The sequence below is a fragment of the Aulonocara stuartgranti genome (genome assembly GCF_965226115.1).
Source record: "Aulonocara stuartgranti genome assembly, chromosome: 16".
Classification (NCBI taxonomy): domain Eukaryota; kingdom Metazoa; phylum Chordata; class Actinopteri; order Cichliformes; family Cichlidae; genus Aulonocara; species Aulonocara stuartgranti.
In genome coordinates this window covers 21,250,678-21,272,363 of record NC_138952.1, presented here as the reverse complement: position 1 = coordinate 21,272,363, position 21,686 = coordinate 21,250,678, and the positions used below count along the sequence as shown (strand labels likewise).

The 21,686-nt window shown below is 40.3% G+C and overlaps 1 protein-coding gene across 2 annotated transcripts; it reads right to left on the bottom strand.

Annotated features, from left to right (window-relative positions):
• Positions 1-92: 92 nt before the first annotated feature.
• On the bottom strand, positions 93-21,508 carry slc9a2 (solute carrier family 9 member 2). 2 transcript variants are annotated; one of them, XM_082508028.1, is made up of 14 exons: positions 21,174-21,508; positions 20,885-21,069; positions 20,588-20,802; positions 20,255-20,503; positions 18,685-18,935; positions 18,361-18,578; positions 17,718-17,917; positions 6,079-6,168; positions 5,931-6,001; positions 5,064-5,231; positions 4,859-4,964; positions 3,029-3,145; positions 2,711-2,798; positions 93-1,034 (listed from the first exon to the last, which is right to left on the bottom strand). In XM_082508028.1, the coding sequence occupies exons 2-14, from the start codon at positions 20,955-20,957 to the stop codon at positions 616-618; spliced, it is 2,265 nt and encodes a 754-aa protein (XP_082364154.1). In that variant the 5' UTR covers positions 20,958-21,069; positions 21,174-21,508; the 3' UTR covers positions 93-615. The 2 variants fall into 2 exon arrangements, with proteins under 2 accessions (XP_082364154.1, XP_082364153.1); XM_082508027.1 differs by having other exon boundaries at positions 20,885-21,508.
• Between the last annotated feature and the right edge of the window lie 178 nt (positions 21,509-21,686).

Sequence of the window (21,686 nt, the reverse complement as noted above, 5' to 3'; positions counted from 1 at the left end):
ATCTGACATCATTTTATTCAGTGTCACAAACCTTAAAACTTATAAGAACTTTCAACAAAGAAAATTTATTACAGAATAAAGGAAAGCAGCTGGGCCAGAGGGACTATCATTGTCAGGCATTCAAAAAGTACTTTGTACTGCGCAGCAACAGCTTGTTTGACTAAAAAACATTTATATACACACAAAATGTACATCTTCAGTCATGTAACTATCACACAAGACAGACAATAAAATACAAAAAACTATCCTATTTACACAAAGGGCAAATGTATAATAACATAGTTTAATTAACCTCACCTTCCACATTTAAAAACTCCTACATGAAGAAAAAAAGACATTTAAAATTATTTTCTAAGACTAGTTAAAATAAGTACATGTGTAAAAAGTCTCACAGTTTATTTACAGTACAGTTGCTACAGTTCACTGTGCTTCTGAGGAGTGTGACACTGAAGCGTTAGTCCATTTTGGCTCATTTTGAAGACCGTTTTACCTCTAATGAGTAATGAAGACACCTTCAATGTTATTCTAAATGTCTTTAAAGTTATTTGAGCTTACAGTCATAAGCAGAAACTTCCAGCTGCTTGATTAGGTGGAGACAGTCCAGCTGCACCACTTTTATTTCTTCTTGGGGTTCCACTGAGGCCGCCTGAGCAGAGGGTTTCGAGCCGTGGTCTCTCTGGACTCAGCCTCCCAGCCTGGCGCTGGAGACGAAGGCTGACGCTGCCCCACCTGCTCTACGCCGTCTTCTTCGTGAACATTTCTTAAGTCGTCCACCGAACTGTTGTTATCATCAAATGAGGAATTTAAGCGGCGAGGACGAGGCACGCGGGAATCACTGTAGGAGGAGTTTGTCCTGAACACACCCTCCCCCGTACTGCTGCTCTCTTCATTCAGAACATCAGTAGATGGCACTTCTTCCAGAGTGCCCAGCCTGTGCAGAGGTATCATGGCTTTGGAGGAGGAGGAGCGTGCGGGCTTGCCAAACCGGGAGCGTTGAGATGGGTAGGCAACTTCTGATAGGGTCTCATGATCATCTGGGATGAGATTGAAAACAAAAAATAAAATGGTAAAGTACACTCATACTAACACGCTCACTATGACAACATGGTTATGTTTAATGAGTAATGAAGACACCTTCAATGAAGACACCAACAACTTGTCAAGTAGACTCAATCACAAAGTACAGGTAAAGTCAATGTCCTAAACCTTACCTGTGCTGATTCACAAATCAGATGCTGACCTGATCGTGGAGCTAAACATTTCATGGCAATGCGTTTGCACTCACATCATAAATGTTGACCTCATAGTGGTGTTGGACAAGTGCCGGTTTATACGCTTCATGAGGAAGGCAAAACTGTTCAAGTTTTGTTGTCCACGAATAATGTGGGTAAATTATTCATCCATTTTCATTCATCTGGTTGAAGCCCAATTCTGCGACCATCATAGAGCTAACCCATGAGGATAAACAGCCACACACACTCACATCTATTCCTACAGTCAATTTAGGATCACAGATAAGTCCTCAAAAAGCCTTGCTGCTTGAATTGAACCCTAACATAAGGAAAAAGGCTTCAGTGCTTTTCAATCGTTTCCTTTAGCAAAGGATCCACTGAACCTACCTTTATGAAAGGAAGGTGAAATGATGCCATCCTACAAATTCTAGCAATACACAAACCAGCCACTCAAGAAACCAACAAAGTGGTACAAATCATTCAAATGAGCATTACAAGTGCTTTGTTCTAGCTGCCATTGGTCGAATGGACAAATTATAGCTTTGTTACTGTGTGGGTTACACAATGCTTATTATTAGTTGTTGTTTCCAGTATTTTGTACTATGCTTATTTGTTGTCTGTTGTGTTTGCACTGAGAGTGTACATGGTAGGATGGATGGCTTGCTGCAGAACAAATCTAACCACAAGAACAAACTAACCTGAACCTGTTTTCAATTTCATGCCATAACCTGCTGGTAAAAACTCAACATTTTGAAGAACAGCCTCTTAAAGCTGCTGTTGAACCACAAACGTTACGCTTCTGTGATAAAAATCTAGTTGTCAAGCTGCTGTCTTGAATGTAGATTGATATCTACAAGCTCTCCCTTTTGGTTCATTCTTATATGTGCACATCGCTCTGTTTTGGGGAGGGGGTTTCTGTTTTTTCAGGAGACACATACTGTGACATTAATGAGACTGACAAAGTCTTATTAATAGTTTTGGGGGTGGTTTTCTGATACCAGGGAGATCATTTACTAGCTTGGACCACATCCTCATTTATATTTGACTCCATTTCTAGTAGATAATGGCAGATAGCGTAAGCAAGAATCGAGGCAGCGGTTTTGGGGAGGTCTCGGAGGGGGACTGGCGGCAGCTTCCGGGCCAGACAGATCTCTCTGTAGTAATGAGAGTGAGATGAACTGAAAAAGGAAGAGTGGGACAAGAAAATGAAAACAGCTTGTAGTGCAGGGGTTTCATATACAGACAGAATTGTAAAGGGAGTCCCGCTCCTAAGATTCAGATGAATTATCGACAAAGCACTTCATTTGTTCTGTGCACACTGCTGAGAAAAGACAATTCATTTCAGTTCTGATGAATTAAGGCTCGAATCAGGTTGAAAAATTCCAAACTTTGTAAGGAAGTGACGTTTTCATCATTTATTCTCATTTATATGAAGGGTAAGGTTGTGTTAAGGGATTTCAAAGATAATCTCAGTTTACCTGTGTAGTGCCACCTCGCAGCATCAAATCTTGACTCCAGACTCTTTCCAGCAGGAAGCGAGAAATACTTGTGTGTCCTGGGCACGTTCTAAGAATAACAATCGGGAAAAAACTTGATGAAAAGTGGTGAGAACATTTAATCTAGTGTTTGAATTTCATGTGTGAGATAATCAGCTCAAAAAGAACATTTGTGACTGTTATTTGCCCAAAGTACTTCTAATTAAGACCCCGGGGATGTACCGAAAATCCCAACCCACGCTCCCAACAAAATAAATAATTAATTAAAATAATACAAATAAATTGGGCAAGGTAGCTTACCGATGACTGACAACTACGAGGTCGGAGGCTTCGTCGAATGGTGGCATGGCGCCTGATCAGTATCTCTCTGGTCTGGCTGTCATTGGGCAGAGCATGTTTTCCTCTGTATGCCACCGTCTAAGTCCAAATACATAAATTAATTATCTAATTACAAATAACAGAAAGTCAGAGAACCACACACGGAAAACACACAGTGAAGACATAGACTTAAAAACTCCATAAACAAAATCCATGACCACTGTCAATGCCAGGGACTTGGGACAACAGAGGTTCCCACGAATGGACGGTTCAGACGCTCTTAGTGGGGACTGCATTGTTTAAAGCTCAGGTTACGCCACCAAAACTGGAAACACCCGTTTGAGGCAGGGGTAGGTGTCTGTATGTGGACTGCTACCTTAACCTGTTCCATGCAGTAAACCCACCCCTGGTTCTGACCTGCAGCCATTAGTTAAACCAAAAACAAACACAGCTGCCTTTAAAACCCTCCAAAGGTCACCACTGTGTTTTATAAAGAGGTCGCATGACAATATTATGGGCCTGTATGATGTCACCAGAAGCCAACACGGTTTACAGTTAGCATTTTTATCAAATATAATGCATTTTAAAAATAAATTAATAGTGACACGGTGACGTCAGTTTAGTGTGAAAGAATCACAAATATGTGAAAAAAAGACTTGAAACAAGGAGCTATTGATAAAGCTATGTGATAAACTGTGAAACCACAGAAGAAACTCCATCAAAGCATCAAAGAGTCTGTTAAAAGGGCGATGTCATGCCACTAATGGAAAAGTACTGCTGGCCACTGCCTGTGGCTATGCAAAACAGCACCGAGTTTCACTTGGTGGGATCGTCGGTATGAGAAACAGAACAACATCGAGGGGTGCTTTTCTTGTTTGTGTCAAATTAACGGACATTTTTCAAGTAAAATGCAAAGAGGTGCAGCTGCACGTGGCTTTATTTTAGTCATCTTTATCGGGGATTTTAATCGTTTTTAAGCAGTTGAGCATGTGCAAAGCTGATGCTGAACTACGTTACCATGTATGCAAAACAAACAAAGGTTCGAGTTTCACACTTCTGAGATGTGCCGTCATCTGGCAAAAGTTGACAATGACAACGCTTAAAACGCAAATGGAAAACTTATACATTAAATTACATTTTCTACAAATAACCATTGATATTAAAAAAAAAACCCCCGCTAACATCAAACTATGGTAGTGATAGTTTTTGTGTATTATTCATGTCAGTGTAGCTGGAAATTGCTCCATCGTTACTGAAGAGATCCGTCACCAACTTCAGACTAAAGAAACGTTGATGTAAAAATGAATGACATGTACAGATCTTAACATTTCAAACTGCAAAAAGTATATCAGCAAAATGTAATAATTCAGATTAAGTAATTAAATGAATCAAAGATACAAAAATTGCTTTATTGTAAAAAGGAAGCTTTTTATACATTATATATTATATTAACCTGTCTGGAATTTAAACAGCTTCTTCTGTTCTTCACCTCCTTCTGCTCAGCACTCAAACATGTCAAATATGACAGGTGCTTCCAACTAGTTTGCTGTTTTAATGAGTTTATTGTTTAACTATAGGTATAGTTTTTTTATTGTATAGGCCTTTAGTGTCATTTCAATAAAATGTTGCAAAGATTAAGCACAACATTTGCTCCAAAGTGAAAAGAAAGTGGAAGAACTACCACAAGCATAAATCAACTATTTAAGTGCAGTATTTGATTAAAAATTCGCAGCTACTTTCTGACACAGTGACAGACAAACTAAACAGAAACCAAAAAAAGAGCATACAGCAAAGATCCTTTCTTCATCTTACCCGCTCCCTTATCTTGTACATGTTCTTGGACAGGATGTCGTGGATGTTCCTCAGGTCAGCAGCCAGGAACTTTTTCTGGAGTTTAGAAGAGCTTTTCTTTTCCTCGCTTGATTTTAGAAAATAATAAGCAATCATTAGTAGCTCTACATTTGGTCTTGACAGGTAGAAGGGAGAGTGATGTGATCAGTGCAAAAGTCATACGTACGAGAGGGAGACAATGGAAGGAGCAGCGCTGATGTCTCCGGACGCCGTGTCCAGGATTTCCATGGCATTCTGCAGCTCTAGCTTTTTATAGAGCGCCACAATACTGGACTCTGCTCTGCTGTCTCGGATGAGGATCTTACGCAGGATTCTGTTGTTAAACTTCATAAACCTGACATTGAGAGAAAGAAGAATTTCACGGACGGTTTTTATATAGTTTTTGGTGTTTTCATGCAAGTTGTGGACAACAAGAAAAATAAGGCATTACCGGCTTTATTATTTAAAACATTCAGCTTTGAAATTTGCATATCAGTCAAACTGTCAAAACCGCTAAATTTGTGTAGGCATGTAATGTAAAGAATCTTTTGTGAATTATGAGGTATGTTTTATCTGTATATGTGGTGCTACTGGACTTTCCCAGCATCCCATCAACACATTTGAGTTACTGTATTTTCAGCCAGTTGCAGATAATTATGCCTAATTATGTATTCTAAGTTTGACATCAGCATCCTGCTGAACTGCCTGAAAGACTGTAGATAAAGTATTAATATGAATAACCTTCAGAAAGCCCTTTTTTGCTGATCAGTTGCTAAGTATGCATGAAAGCATAGTAATAGTAAATAGTCAATAGTAAAAACAAGTTGACATATAGAATTTTTGCAAATCAGATGGACTCAAACTTTCGCATACAGTGTTTGTGGCATAAAAGAACAGTGGTAACAAGAAGCAGGAATGAGGAGGGTTTGTGAGGGTTTGTTTTATTGTTGTTACTGTGAATCATACAGTATTATTCACTACTCATTAGATCTGATGAGCAATATCTGCTAATTTACTGACAAAAGATTAAACCGCGACACCAAAAAAATCTTACTTGTCCTTCCAGTAGAAGCGGCTCCACTGCCCACAGAGATCCTCTATGCCTGCCATTGTATGCTCCATGAGCTGCGAGCAAAGCGCGATCTGTCAGCACCGTGCGCAGAAATGTACTGTCCGATACATGCATGCAGTCTGTGACTTACCCTGCAGTGAATTTCTACATTAATGGTTTCAAGGTTGCGGTTTGTTCTTCGGACGTTGATGAACTCAATCAGAGGTCGGATACTGATGCCCTGTGGGGAAGAGGGAAAAAAGAAAAACACAAATTACTTCGAACACTAGAGTTGTAGATACAGTTGTGGCCAGAAGTTCATATACTCATCATAGACATGAATGTTATGGTAATTTGGGGATTTTAATAATTTCTTTTTCCAGGGTTACCCATACATGGATACACACCCTTTGAAAAACAAGAAATTAGTTATTAACTACTAGAGATGGACCGATCCGATATTACGTATCGGTATCGGTCCGATACTGACCTAAATTACTGGATCGGATATCGGAGAAAAAAAAAATGTAATCCGATCCATTAAATATCACGAAAGCACCTCACAAAACTTGCAACACGCCGTAACTCGCCTCAGAACGTTAGCACGTCGGAGCAGTATGCATCACGTGATAGAGCAGCTGTGGCATGCGGGACCTGTCGGTGGTCTGGATAGCATTTGGAGCTTCGCTAGCAACCTGGCATTTCATCTCCGACAAAGTTATCCCCGAGAGAAGTAAAGCAAGTGTGTAAGTCCATCTCTGAATGTTTGTAAAGCATTCCCACGTTAAGCTTAACGAGCGACTGCCTCTCGCTCTCCGGCTGCTACTTCAATCGTGAAACTGCTAATGATCAGCTGATCGGCTTTTCTGTCGTGAGTCTCTCTTGTTTGTTTTTGGTCCACTTTGCGCCAGAAAGAGGAAAACAGCGGCTGAACAACAGCAGCACGTTTAAGCTTGATAAGCTGTTGTTACAATTTATTTAATATTACTTGTTGGAGCTATTTGTTCTTTATTTTTGTTTTTGTTCTTATTTTTGAAATTAGTTAAAGTTTGTTGTTAGTTTACTTATATTTTGGGGTTTATTTGTTGGTTAATATTTTGTTTTAAATGATTTGTTTTGTTTGTTGTTATTTTGTTAAATTAGTCAGTAAGAGCTGTAGGGCCATTTTGTTTCTATAAATAAAGAGACTGGTATAGGACCAGCATGCATTGGGGTGGGCCTATGGTTTTTTTTACCAGAGCAGGAGAAGCAGTAGGAAGGATCTTGTTATTGCTTGCCAAATGGATAAATAAACCAAAACCAAAACGCTCAACTAAAAGGTTTGGACAATGGACTTCTTTTGCCTGCGTACGAAATATTACCTCAATGCAGCAGTGGCTTGTGGACTTTAAGTTGTGGGACGTTTGATCATTCAAAAGTAAAGGAATTGCCACTACACAAAGTAAAAAACCTTCCCGTGGACAAAGGAATAATTCTTCATTAATGGATATAAGGATTTCAAGGATCACCGTCGAACTCGAATAAAAGGTATTGGATCGTCTGGTGAGTAATCCAGACGGATTTGATGTTGAGGCCTGGATCAACATGTCACTCGTTCATCAAAGCTGGTGAGTGATAATATTGTTTAAGCCGTAAAGGAAAACGGTGAAGCTATTGGAGTTTAAAGACATTATTTCACTACAAAGACTGATGAACTGAGTTTTGACGTACTAAATTGGTGCAAAATTGGATCGCTAATTGAAACATGCCAACGCCCTCTGTGGAAATGTTTGTCCGCTGCAAAAGGCAGGTAAATGGATGTCATGTTTGTACTTTAGGCTATGGATTCTCAGTGTGCTGTACATCTTTATGAAGTTTTTTAAATAATCCAAGAGGACAATAAAAATGTCGGATATTAAGAGTAAACGAGAGGATGACACTGAGATGCAAGCAGAGAAAAGAAGCGTTAAATTTACGCCAAAAGGTTTGGATTTGTATATAAAGACATGCCAAGAAAAGCGCAGTTCAATGTGTAAGCAAGCATCTAAGTACATGGGGAAAATTTCCGCTTTAATGACCTCACATGAAAACGTTAAGGAAGTGTCTTCTGAATTTGGGAAGTTTATTAAATGCTATCAAGATGCAAACGCTTTGCAAGAATCCTTTTTAAGTTTGCCACTGCCAGAAGATGAAGTGAAAAGGCAAGTTGCACATTTTCAGTCGAAGGTGACAGCATTCTCTGTTTTTATGGACAAAGTAAAGGTTTGGTTGCAGGAGGCGGGCGAGCCGTATACTGAACAAAACAATACTGTTCGCAATGATAAAGCTGTTGAAAGTTTGGATGAAATAAAACCTGAAGACAGTGTCTCTAATATCTCAAGTGTAAAACCACCTTCAAAAACCTTGTCACAGCAAAGTCGAATTTCATCAACATCTTCCGCATGCATTAAAGCTGCGGCTGACAAGGCAGCGCTCATGGAGCGACTCGCTGCATTAAAGAAAAAACATTCTATCGAAGCGCAAGAGGAAAAACTGAGAAAAGAAAAGGAGAAACTGAGAAAAGAAAAGGAGACATTATCCTTGGAAACAGAGCTGGCAGCCACTAATGCAAAGCTTCGTGTCTTAAAAATAAATTCAGTTTGTAGCTCTGAGCATTCTGATGGAATGAACTCTTATTTTGAAAGAGGGCACGTACAAGAAGCGCCTAGTTTAAATCCTTGTGCCGATACATTTGTTCCAACATCAAGAGATTACTCTGGTATAAATTCTGCATCTGAATCACAAGTAATCGTACCTAGACAAAGTCAAACCCAACATCAGGTTGATGATTCAGCTCAAGTGACGCAGCAAACACAGCCTCAGTCTCCTACTTTGACTGGGAATTGCACGAAGGAGATTGTAAATATTATGCAAAAACAAAATGACATCACTACTTTGCTTGTAAAACAAAACTTATCTTCTGTCCTCCCCGCCAGAAACATCCCTGTGTTTGATGGAGACCCTTTACAGTACAGATCATTTATGAATGCCTTTGAAAATGGAGTGGAAGCTAAAACTGATAACTGGAGCGACTGTTTGCATTTTTTAGAGCAGTTCACTAGGGGGCAGCCTAGGGATTTGGTGCATAGTTGTCAGCACTTACCTCCTGAGCAGGGCTATTCCACAGCTAAAGATCTTCTTGAAGAACATTTTGGGAACGAAAATAAAATTGCCTCTGCATATATGGAGAGGATTGTGAGTTGGGTACCTATTAAAAGTGAGGATGTGAAAGGTCTACAGTCATTCTCTCTTTTTCTTCAAGGATGTTCGAATCTAATGCAGCAAGTTGTTTATATGAAGGAGTTGGATTTGCCCTCAAATATGAGAATGGTTGTTATGAAGCTTCCATACAAATTGAGAGAAAGATGGAGATTTGTTGCCTATGAACTGCAGGAACAAAATGGTTACAGAGCAGTATTCACTGATCTGGTTGCCTTTATAATAAAACAGGTAAAAGTAGCATCAGATCCAGTGTTTGGCAACATACAAGACTCACAATCTGGAAGCAGCTTTAAAGCTTCAAGTTCTACCAAGCAAAGAAAAAAGGGAAGTAGTTTTGCCACTAATGTCAGTACAGTGCCAGGAATCAAAACTCAATCAACTGGAAGCAGAACAACTTCCGCCGTTCTGCATAGTTGTTTGTTTTGTTCACACAGCAACCATTTACTAGAGAATTGTAAGCAGTTTAAAGCTAAAACGCATCAGGATAAGTTGACTTTTATCAAGGAAAGGGGAATTTGTTTTGGTTGTTTAAAAGTTGGTCACACAAGCAAAGACTGTAGGAGTCGTTTGGATTGCGACGTGTGTCACCAAAGGCACCCAGGGGTTCTTCATATAGAGCGAAAGGATCCAGGTGCGTCTTTGGAACAAACTCAACAGAGGACAAACTCTAATGTCAACTTTTCAACTGCAACCACTCAGACATGTGGGTATATTGGGGCTGGTCATGAAGTTGATGCAATTTTTTCTATAGTTCCAGTTCAAGTTAAGAGCCAAAAGAGTAATAAAATTGTGCAAACTTATGCGTTTTTGGATCCTGGAAGTTCAGGTACATTCTGTACAGAAACTTTGGCAAAAAGGCTGAATGTAAAAGGTAAAAGGACCAATATCTTTTTGAGAACAATGAGTCAAGGTAAGATTGTTAGTACACAAGTTCTGTCTGGTTTGGAAGTGTCTGGTTTGGAAGCAAATGATTTCATGCCATTGCCAGATGTTTTGACTCAAAAGACTATGCCAGTTTCTACAGTTAATATTCCCCAGCAAAGCGACATCGATCAGTGGCCTCATCTTAAACCTGTTAAACTGTACAACGTTAATGCAGATGTGGAGCTACTGATAGGCACTGATGCTTCCAATGTTTTGGAGCCATGGAAGGTGATAAACAGTGTGGGAGGTGGACCTTATGCTGTAAAAACAAAAGTTGGCTGGGTCATAAATGGTCCCCTGCGCACTGGAAGTAACAGTGGAAATAAAACCAACTGCACTGCTGTAACAGCCAATAGGATTTCTGTTGAGCGTCTTGAAGACATGTTGATTAAACAGTACAATCATGATTTTAATGAAAGATCATCAGCGGAGCAGACTGAAATGTCTAGAGAAGATCTGTGTTTCATGGATATTGTTAGTAGTTCAATAAAGCTTATTGGAAATCATTATCACATTGATTTGCCTTTCAGGAGAGAAGGTTCCAGTTTGCCAAATAACCTCTGTGTCGCGGAGCAGCGTCTCCAGAGTCTCAGACGGAGATTTGAAAAGGATACTCATTATAAGGATGAATACACTAAATGTGTAAACAACATGCTTGAACGAGGATATGCCAAGTTTGTGCCTGTAGATGAGTTGCACAAAGATGATGGAAAGGTGTGGTACATCCCTCATCATGGAGTGTATCATCCCACAAAGGGCAAATTAAGAGTTGTATTTGACTGTGGAACAACTTATAAAGGAGCATCATTGAACAGTCAGCTTCTACAGGGACCTGATCTCACAAACTCGCTGGTTGGGGTTCTGATCAGATTTAGACAAGAGCCTGTTGCATTAATGGCGGACATTGATTCCATGTTTCACCAAGTTCACGTCTCAGAAAAACATGTCAACTTTCTCCGTTTCCTGTGGTGGCAACATGGCAACACTTCAAGGTCTGCACAGGAATGCAGGATGAAAGTGCATTTGTTTGGAGCTGTATCTTCGCCAAGTTGTGCAAATTATGCTCTACAGAGAACTGCCGATGATAATGCACAACAGTTTCCAGCTGAAGTGGTTGATACAGTCAAAAGAAACTTTTATGTGGATGATTGTTTGAAATCTGTTGCTTCAGAAGAGGAGGCAGTGCACATGGTGAAGAGGCTGACAGATATCTGCGCTAAAGGAGGATTTAAGCTTTCAAAATGGATCAGCAACAGTCGCACAGTGCTCATGTCAATCCCAGAGGAAAGAAGAGCAAAGGAAATTAAGGATCTGGATTTGGACACAGATCAACTTCCAGTTGAGAGAGCACTGGGTTTACAGTGGTGCATAGCAACAGACAAGTTCCAGTTCAGAACCTCCCTGCAGGACCGTCCAACAACCAGAAGGGGCATTTTGTCTGTGGTCAGCTCACTGTATGATCCTTTGGGAATCTTGTCTCCCTTCAGTATGCCAGCTAAACTGTTGCTACAAGAGCTTTGCCGACAAAATTTGAAGTGGGATGAAGTTATTCCCCACTCTCTTTCCCAGCGGTGGCGTGATTGGCTGGAGGATCTCCAGCTGATTTCAAAGTTTAAAGTGGAACGTTGCATTAAACCAAATTGCTTTGGAAGACCAGATAGGGCACAACTTCATCATTTTTCTGATGCAAGTCAAGATGGGTATGGAACGGTGTCATATTTAAAGTTGGAAAAGAATAACGTCACGCATGTTGCTTTTATCCTGGGAAAGGCTAGAGTTGCTCCTCTCAAGCAAACTACAATTCCCAGGTTGGAATTGACGGCTGCAGTTCTTGCAGTTCGGGTGGACAGGCTTCTGCAAAAGGAGCTGCAAGTCAGGTTGGAAAAATCAGTTTTTTGGACTGATAGCACAACAGTACTGAAATACATCTCCAATGAAACCAGAAGATTCAATACTTTTGTTGCAAACAGAATTGCTGTTATTCGGGAAGCAACAGATGTGAATCAGTGGAGATACGTTTCTTCTAAGGAGAATCCTGCAGATGACGCATCCAGAGGTATGAGAGCTGGGGATCTCCTCAAATGTAGGAGATGGATAAAAGGGCCAGAATTTCTCTATGAGTCAGAAAAGGAATGGCCTAAACTGGATGTGGAGTACAGTGTAATTTCTGCAGATGACCCAGAGGTCAAAAGGGACCTGACAATGAATGCCATTGTGAGAGAATTACAAAATCCTACCAGCTATTTTATCCTCTACTTCTCGTCTTGGGCAAAACTTAAAATCTCTGTAGCCTGGCTTTTAAAGATGAAAGAGGTCTTGGTGTTGTTGGCACAGAAGAGGAAAGAGTTGCTTGCTGCAGGTTTGAATAAGAAGGATCTGGAAGGTCAGAAAGAAGTGGAGATAAGAATGGAAAGATTTAAGACCACTTTGAAGAAAGGAAATCTCACTCCAGAAGACTTGGCAAAGGCAGAACAAGCTATTCTTCAATATGCACAACAACAGAAATTTACGACTGAAATGGCTTTAATCCGCAATGGCCTCAAAGGAGTCTCTAAGGGAAATTGTCTCTATAAACTTGATCCAGTGTTGGATGCAGGAATCCTCAGAGTGGGTGGCCGATTGAATAAAGCAGCCATGCCTATGGAATTAAAGCATCCTGTAATTTTGACAAAAGATATGCATGTGTCAACACTGATTTTACGCCATATCCATCAAAGGTTGGGACATGCAGGAAGAGCACACATGCTGTCAAAACTAAGACAAAATTACTGGATACTAAATGCAAATTCTGCTGCCAGGAAAATCATCTCTCGTTGTGTCACGTGTAGACGCAACAGAGGAAAGTTTGTTGAACAAAAGATGGCGGATCTGCCTGAAGAGAGAGTCCTGCCAGACATAGCCCCATTCACAAATGTTGGAGTGGACTATTTTGGACCTATAAGTGTTAAAAGAGGACGAAGTCTCCTTAAAAGGTATGGAGTTCTTTTTACTTGTTTCACCAGTCGTGCAGTACATCTGGAGATTGCATGTACACTTGATACAGACTCTTGTATAAATGCTGTGAGGAGGTTCATCTGTAGACGAGGCCCAGTTTCGATCATCAGATCTGATAATGCTACAAATTTTGTTGGGGCGAATCGAGAGTTGAAAGAAAGTTTGACTGAGCTGGACCATGCCAAAATTCAAAAGGCTTTTGTTCAGGATGGCATGAAATGGAACTTCAACATCCCAGCAGCTTCTCACCAAGGCGGTGTGTGGGAGCGTCTCATTCGTTCAGTAAAGAATATTTTAGCCTCAGTTCTTAAGGAGCAAGTTCTGGATGATGAAGGACTCCACACAGTCTTCTGTGAGGTTGAAGCTATAATGAACGACAGACCCATTACTAAAGTTTCAGATGACTCAAATGATCTTGAAGCACTGACACCCAATCACTTGTTGTTGCTGAAAAATAAACCAGTTTTTCCACCAGGACTGTTTCATCCAAGTGATTTGCATGTCAGGAAAAGGTGGAAACAGGTACAGTACATGGCAGAGTTGTTCTGGAAGAGATGGCTTTCTGAGTACCTACCTTTGATGCAAGAAAGACAAAAATGGATGAGGACTAAAAGATGTCTTATACCTGGAGATGTTGTTTTAATTGCAGACGCTACAGCTCCAAGAGGATCATGGATGATGGCGAAAGTCTTAAATGTAAACCAGGATGCAAAAGGCTTGGTGCGTTCTGTGAGACTACAAACAAGGACCAGTGTTTTGGAAAGGCCAGTGACAAAACTTATTTTGCTACTGGAAACCTCATCGTGAAGAAAATCCTCAATGAAAATTAAGGATTTGTTTAAGGGAATAGCTCCTCCTTTTGGGACTTTAAAGTAATTGTGATTGTATGCACAATTAGGGGCCGGAGTGTTGGAGCTATTTGTTCTTTATTTTTGTTTTTGTTCTTATTTTTGAAATTAGTTAAAGTTTGTTGTTAGTTTACTTATATTTTGGGGTTTATTTGTTGGTTAATATTTTGTTTTAAATGATTTGTTTTGTTTGTTGTTATTTTGTTAAATTAGTCAGTAAGAGCTGTAGGGCCATTTTGTTTCTATAAATAAAGAGACTGGTATAGGACCAGCATGCATTGGGGTGGGCCTATGGTTTTTTTTACCAGAGCAGGAGAAGCAGTAGGAAGGATCTTGTTATTGCTTGCCAAATGGATAAATAAACCAAAACCAAAACGCTCAACTAAAAGGTTTGGACAATGGACTTCTTTTGCCTGCGTACGAAATATTACCTCAATGCAGCAGTGGCTTGTGGACTTTAAGTTGTGGGACGTTTGATCATTCAAAAGTAAAGGAATTGCCACTACATTACTTTCTACACCAGGATCTTTTTCTACGTAGCTGACGGCTGGTAACTGTGCAGGGGCGGATCTAGCAAAGTTTAGCCAGGGGGGCCGATAGGGCATTAACTGGGAAAAGGGGGCACAAAGACATACTTTTCTTTCTTATTCTCATTTAAAATGTCTAGCTTTTAATAAATAATTATCTGACACCCAAAGTTTTAATTTGATGTAAAATGAATAGAAGTCCATTACTGTATATAGTGACTATTAAGTCTAATATATATACCCTAGTAAGCTATAGTACATTTTCCTTTGGGAAGGTACCATCTGTGCAGTCTGCAATTTTGTTGAAGAAAGATGTTGAATCTATTTAATATTTCTTGAAAAATAATTGATTTCTGTGCATTTTTTTTCACACTGCATCAAATTAAGGTTGATTACGTTGATTAAGCATCATGAGGTGGAGCGTGAGGGGTGGTTCCCTATTTTTTATTTATTTATTTTTGTTGTTGCTGGGAGTTGGAACCCTATTAGTTAGGCTGCTTAATATTTATGCTAAGTACTCTTTAAAATACCAGAATAGGGAGGATGGTGTAGGTTTAAGTTTATTAGATTGATCAGTATTGCTGAACTATGAAATATTTTTTTTGTATACAGGTATAACAGAATAGCTTTAGTGTAGTTGTTGTTTTAAACTTGAGTATGAACTTGCAGACTTGCAAAATGCAGCAAGATATTTTAAAAAACAGTTTTGTTGATTAAAAAACACTATATCGGATTCATATCGGTATCGGCAGATATCCAAATTTATGATATCGGTATCGAACATAAAAAAGTGGTATCGTGCCATCTCTATTAACTACAACTTGTAGTTGTAGCTACAGCTACAAGTTAGAAACGTCTCTCATTTCTAAAAAGCAGCAGATTAAAGTTAAGTCAAGTTATTCACATGTGTCACAGCTTCGACGAGGTCTGGAAGAAGACCCAAACTGTCATCCTCAGATGAGATGAAATTAGGATGTTCAGGAACAACCACTGAGGCTCAAGCCTGCCACGAAATGAAAATGGCTGTAAAAAAATGGCTGCTTCACTCTCTACAGTGAAGGAAGTTTTGCGTTGAGACACAATGAGAGGGTGCTGACCGATAAAAAAAAAAAGCCCCTACTCCAAAATCAACACCTTCAAGTTTGACTGATAGTTAAAAATCCCTCCAGAAGGCCAAATGGCTCCTGGACAAGTGTTTGGCCACAGTGACAAGAGGCATGTTTGGACAAGTAAAGCACTGGCTTCCAAACATAGGAACACTGTACTAGCTGTCAAGCATGGTGGTGGTAGCATCATGCTCTGGGGCTGTTTCACTGCCAGTGGTTCCGGTTCACTGCACAAAGTGGCTGGACTAAGAAAGGAGGACTACCTCCAAATTCTTCAACCTCAGCTCAAATCAACAGATGGTTGAAACTTAGACACAACTGGGTTTCATAACAGGAAAATGATGCCAAACAAACATGTCTATGAAGGTTCTCAGTCATCCAGGTCATCGTAGTCAAAGGAGCTTGCAAAGAAAAGCGTCTGGACTTCTTTAACCCTTGTGTGGTGTTCGTATTTTTGTTACTCAGCCAGTGTTCATGGGTCTGGTGGACCCGCTAGAGTTTTGGCTTTCCAAATTAACACTATCAAACAATTTTATGTTAAATTACTCAACAGATGTTTACTTCATCCCAATTACAAGACATATGAACAGCAAACATGGTTAATTTTTTCCCTTTACCTTTGTTAGATCACATTTATGAATTAATGTGCTTCTCGTTTTTCTTTTATATAAAATGTTATAAATAAATCAGTTATAATCAAGTGGAGTGAGTGGAAAGACACAACACATTTACACGTGAAAAAATAATTAATTGTTTAATTTTTCTTTTGAAAAAAACTGAACACGGGTCTCACAGACCCGAACACCATACAAGGGTTAAGTTACTTGAAGACGTTTCACCTCTCAATTTCACCTCTGAAAGAAGCCATCTATGTCCACTGTGAGCGACCATCTTTGAACAGAGGTGGTGGTTTACGACACCAACTCTCTGCCATCTATAATCCAGCTTTGAGTTCCCTCCCCAGACGCCTTAACGCCCACTCACATCCTGGGCCATCTGACCTCAGGAATTCGCATGATAAGGTGGAGCCAGGTTTCACAATGAACTCACCGGAAACTCTGGCTGATTGGGACCCACACCCAGTTTCACACCTTGGCTCAGGCGATTAGAGGATCATCAGGGGGTCCTTTTGTCCCTCTGTGGGGGGATACTCCCACTAGGTTTATATCTGGGACTCTCCACCATTTGACCTTAGAACTGAAGAAGCTTCTCGGATGAGAGGTGAAACGTCTTCAAGTAACTTAAAGAAGTCCAGACGCTTTTCTTTGCAAGCTCCTTTGACGTCAAACAGACATCAAAACAGGTTTTGGATGGATCGATAAAGGAGGCTAACGGGCTTTCTGGAATAGTCTCCTCAAAGCTCAGACCTCAACCCTATTGATAGTTTGTGGACTACACTTAAAAGCCGGGTCTGTGCAACAATTTAAATGATCTCTACCAGCTCTGCCAAGAAGAGTGATCAAATATCCAGCTAGAATTGTTGATGGCTACCAAAAGTGGTCGACGTACAACTTTGTAATGGGCATTTAAATATTAGTGAAGGTGTATGTACTTGTGCAGCCAATCCTTTTTATTGTTTATTTGTTTAAGTCAATAAAGATGTATGCTGTACAATCATTCCACCCTGGAAAAAGAAGAGTTCAAAGAAATCAATAAATTCCCAAAATTATAATGGCATTCATGCTCATAATGACTGTGTGTAAACTTTTGATTACAAGTATAAGAGACACAGTTTAGAACCAAAGTAATTTCCCCTCATTTTAGCAGCCATGAGGTTGAACTTTGTAAAATGTCTTTTTTGGAAGGTAAAAGTTCAGATGCATACATGCATTTTATATATCATACAATAAATGTTCTGTATTTCTTCTCTAAGGATAACAGTGTATATGATTAGAAATTAAAAGCTTGAGTTTATCAGTGTATATAATACATATAATTTTGAATCGGGTCTCAGTTTGTTTGTTTTTTAACTGGACAAAAATAAATGACACCAAACAGCTCACCAAGATTCTGTCTCACTCCTAAATGTGATTTTAAAGAAAAAATCGTTTTCTATCTCATTCCACTGCGGGGACAAAAGAAATAACACCTTCATTCAAGTTATTCAGAGCATACAGACTTAAAAATATACCTACACAGATGTTCCCTTACCTGAAGAAAGACGGTGAAGAGGATAACTGCAATGGTGGCAGTGACAAAGAGCTGCTTGCGGCCAATGGTATCAGGAAGCGTGAAGGCAAGGGCGAAAGAAACTGCACCTCGCAGACCTCCATATGCGAGACCAAACTGATCTTTCATGTTGAATGGGATGGTGCGGAAAGGGTTAATGATCTGAGTCAACACCAAGATACCTGAGAGGGAGAGGCAAGAAAATATCAGAGGTTTCATTATCAACAAGTTTAAAGCTGTTCTGCATATTATATTATGTTGCCAAAAACTCTGTTTGTAGAGATAAATCTGCAGAGAAGTCTGGACATTTCCTTTCAGATTCAACAAGCATTTTGACAACATTAAGCTCTCGGTTTTTGACCAAAGTTTTGGTGGTTTTTGGTGGAAACCAAAACAGACTGAGAAGACATACTGGGCTCAATATTGGTTGGCTAGATTCAACATTAAAAGATTACCTGTCAGTTTTACATTCACAGCTTATTTTCTTAGCAGCACTTTCTGTCTTCCTTGCATTTCTTTGCACATGTAGCAGCAGTAGCTCTCAGCCTTTGCTCCACTAGATAACTGCAGTCAAACAAAAACCTGAGCTTTAACACGACACAGATAACGCCGGTCATTTCCTTACCCAGACCTCTCCATACAAAAGCAAACAGCAGCGTGAAGAGGATGTAGCCCCAGTTCCACTCATGGTCAGTTGTGATGGTGACGACCCCTAAGAAGAAGAAGATGAGCGTCTCCGAGATAGAGGCAAGCATCTTAATCACGTGTCTGATGGTCGTGCAGGAACGCTGCGAGACGTTTTCCTCGACGTAGTACTTCATGGTGAGGGCACAGGTTATAATGCTGCAGAAGCACATGGGCACAGAGGGTTTGTGGGGAGTATTTGGGTAAACTTTTTGTTATTCTTCTTTCTTTCTTTAATTCTGTAAATGTTATAAAACCTACTCACGCCATGATGGATGAGATGGCAAACAGCTCTGCCACCAGATAGGCCAGGTAGCTGTACATGAATACGAAGAGTGGCTCGATTTCTCGGACCTTGGAGGTGAATCTTGTGGTGAAGGCTGCCACAAAGCCAAACAGGATGCCAAATGCCATCCCACCGAGCCCCACAATGAAGAACCTCGCCACTCCAATGAACACATCCACCGGCTCCACCACCGGCATTTCCGCAACAAAGCTGAACATGTTGTACAACACCTAAAAAATTAATAAATAAATATGCACACTTTCTTTCTTTTTTGCACCTATGCACCATATCCCACATATGCTAGTCAGAGGTCAGGTGTGGTGTCAGGCGCTGTGGCCTCTAATGACGCCTTTCCAGATAAGAGTGATTTACTGGAAATATTTACTCTGCATTGTTTGCAACTTGATAATCAGATTTTCACCAAACATACTGACTGAGTCATGGAAAAGGTGCATTAGGTAAAGTAACCAGCTTTGTTCCTCCTTAATCTACCATTCCTGCCTGGGCAATATGAAGCTTTTGCTACATGAAAACACATGACTAACATCGACTCGCATGAACCCGATGGCGTATTTAGCCACACCATTTCACTGCATTTCTCAAAACTGAGTACTTTAAACTTTAAATGCATGATGTGTACCAAAACTGGATAAAAAGGGATCATCGTGTGCAGATAATTAACGACTTAAATGCAAGATGAAGTGGAAAAAGTTCTGCTAGACCATCAGATCCAGTTCAAGACACAGACAATAAAGATTCTTTGCACATAGAAAAGCCACCACTAACAAAGAGGCTCACACGTAGGCCTGTCTGTAAAAGATTAGTTCTGAGATTAACAAGGTCAGACTATTGTTCTGTTTGGGAGAAAACATTAACAGCAAATGAAGTTTTGTTTGCTTCTTATGGCTGTGGGAGTCTTTCCTCTGAGTTTATTAAATCCCTGAGTTTGTGGACAAACTACATGTGGACAAACCCACACAAACAAATGTAACTGCGACCAGAAACTGGTTTGACAGCATCTGAGCAAACGGACTGAATTGTGCTTTATAGACACATTTGTTTAATGTGTATAACATTCCCTTAGTTCAGTTTTTCCTCCCTGGGTAATTTCTGTTTAGAAATCTTGCCAGCACACAGACGGTTCTCTCCCACACATTCTGTCCTCGTACATGCAACCCGGAGAAGAGAAGGGAAAACACAAATATGACCAGTATTTCATGAAACCTGAGCTTATTGTAATAGTCATGAAATTAAATGCCTAACCATGTCTGTAAATGGTGGGTGGTGGTTGAAATGGTCTCCACAGGAAACTACATGTATGAGACTGTGACATAGAGAGAAATAGCAAAAAATATTCTTAAATCAGTGTAAAATGCTAAATATATACTCTTTGTGGAGCACATGCAGAAGAGTAAACTGCACTGCCGTGCTGGGTACCTGGCTGTGTATTTGTCACTGGAACAAAACAATTGACACACAAGAACAGTTTGCAATTGCCCCTTGCTCACAGTCAAGTGTTTTAATAACAAATAGCAGTCCGCTCACTCACCACAGTGACAGCATCATTGAAGAGGCACTCTCCGAACACTACGATGTAGAGCTGCTCGTTCACAGACACGTCCTCAAACACGTTAAGCACAGCCACGGGGTCCACGGCCGAGATGATGGCAGAGAAAAGCAGGTTCTCCTGGAGGTTGATGTCTTGCACGCCAAAGGCCGGAATCTGGCATATGGCGAACAGAGAGATGCCGATGCCAATGCTGTTCCACAGCGTCCCCACCACGGCGAACCAGAACACCTGCATGAAAACAGCAACAAAACTGTCAAAGTTGAGCAGGAAGCTGACCAGAGTTAGAGAAACAGTGCCTGATTTGAAACGAACCGTGCCAATGTTCTCAAAGAAAGGCCTGGTGGGCATGAAGTAGCCTGACTCCAGGACAATTAGGGGCAGCATGTAGAGGAAGAAGACATTACTGGTGAGCACAGCAGGGGGCTCCTCGTGAACAGAGTGCATGATAGCGCCCACTATCAGGCCGATGCTGATGAGAAGGCACGACTCAGGCACCCAGATGGTGATCTTGTGGTACACATGAAAACCTGAAAAGAGGAGGAAAAAAGGTCACAGGGAGCAGCAAGATGAGAAACCACACCTGTTGGCACATATGGGACTGTTACTCACCAATTTTTGCAAAAGAAGCCAGCAGCACCCAAAGAGTAATTTCAAAGGGAATCTGGATTCTTGGATAATTCATTGTAAACACGGGTAAATTATTTTTCTGGTCCTCTGCATAAGTCTGGACTCCATCATTAGGCTTAACCGATGGCAAAATCGTGGCTGCAATTGGTTTAGAAGGTATTTCGCCTCTGGAGCTATGCAGAAGAATTAAAATCATGCAAATAAACAGCAGAGTCCCAGCTTGTCTGATAAAAACTAAATTCATAGTGCAAAAATTAAATAATAGTCTCACAGTAATCCAAACTGGCGTGAATATCAGCGCTGTTAACATTCAATAACTCTAACCAACTTCACAAAAGTTGGCCCGGATGATCGAGTCTTCTTCACAGTGCCGGACTACGACACACCTGCGATCTACCTGAGTCCACGAGTTTCGATACTCATTGGGTGAGACCACGAGCCCTGCTCTGATTGGGCGTCACCTGAGGTAGATAAAAAAGGTGGGACGAGGCGTTTCTGTGCGATTCAGGGGCCAGTGGCGAGTTTCGGTGACAGAAGTTTCAGCTTTCACGTATAAATCACGTGTAAATGACAAATAACAAAGGTCTATGGGTGCACTCAAGCGAAAGATCACAACACCCCTCATGATTCCTTCTATTGCAAAATGTTTTTTTTCCCATAAATTAACATTTAATTGCATTATTTGATCATTAAAAAAAGAATGAATGGTGCCACCATATATATATATATATATATATATATATATATACACTGTTTGCTGCTACAACTACACATGTTTCTTTTC

Excerpts from the sequence above, each read along its gene's own strand:
- slc9a2 (XM_082508027.1), bottom strand. The coding sequence starts at position 21,212 with ATGTTAACAGCGCTGATATTCACGCCAGTTTGGATTACTGTGAGACTA. Across the intron at positions 20,803-20,884 it reads GGCTTCTTTTGCAAAAATTG|GTTTTCATGTGTACCACAAG; the intron begins GTGAGTAACAGT and ends TCCTCTTTTCAG. Across the intron at positions 17,918-18,360 it reads TTTTGTATGGAGAGGTCTGG|GTATCTTGGTGTTGACTCAG; the intron begins GTAAGGAAATGA and ends TCTCCCTCTCAG.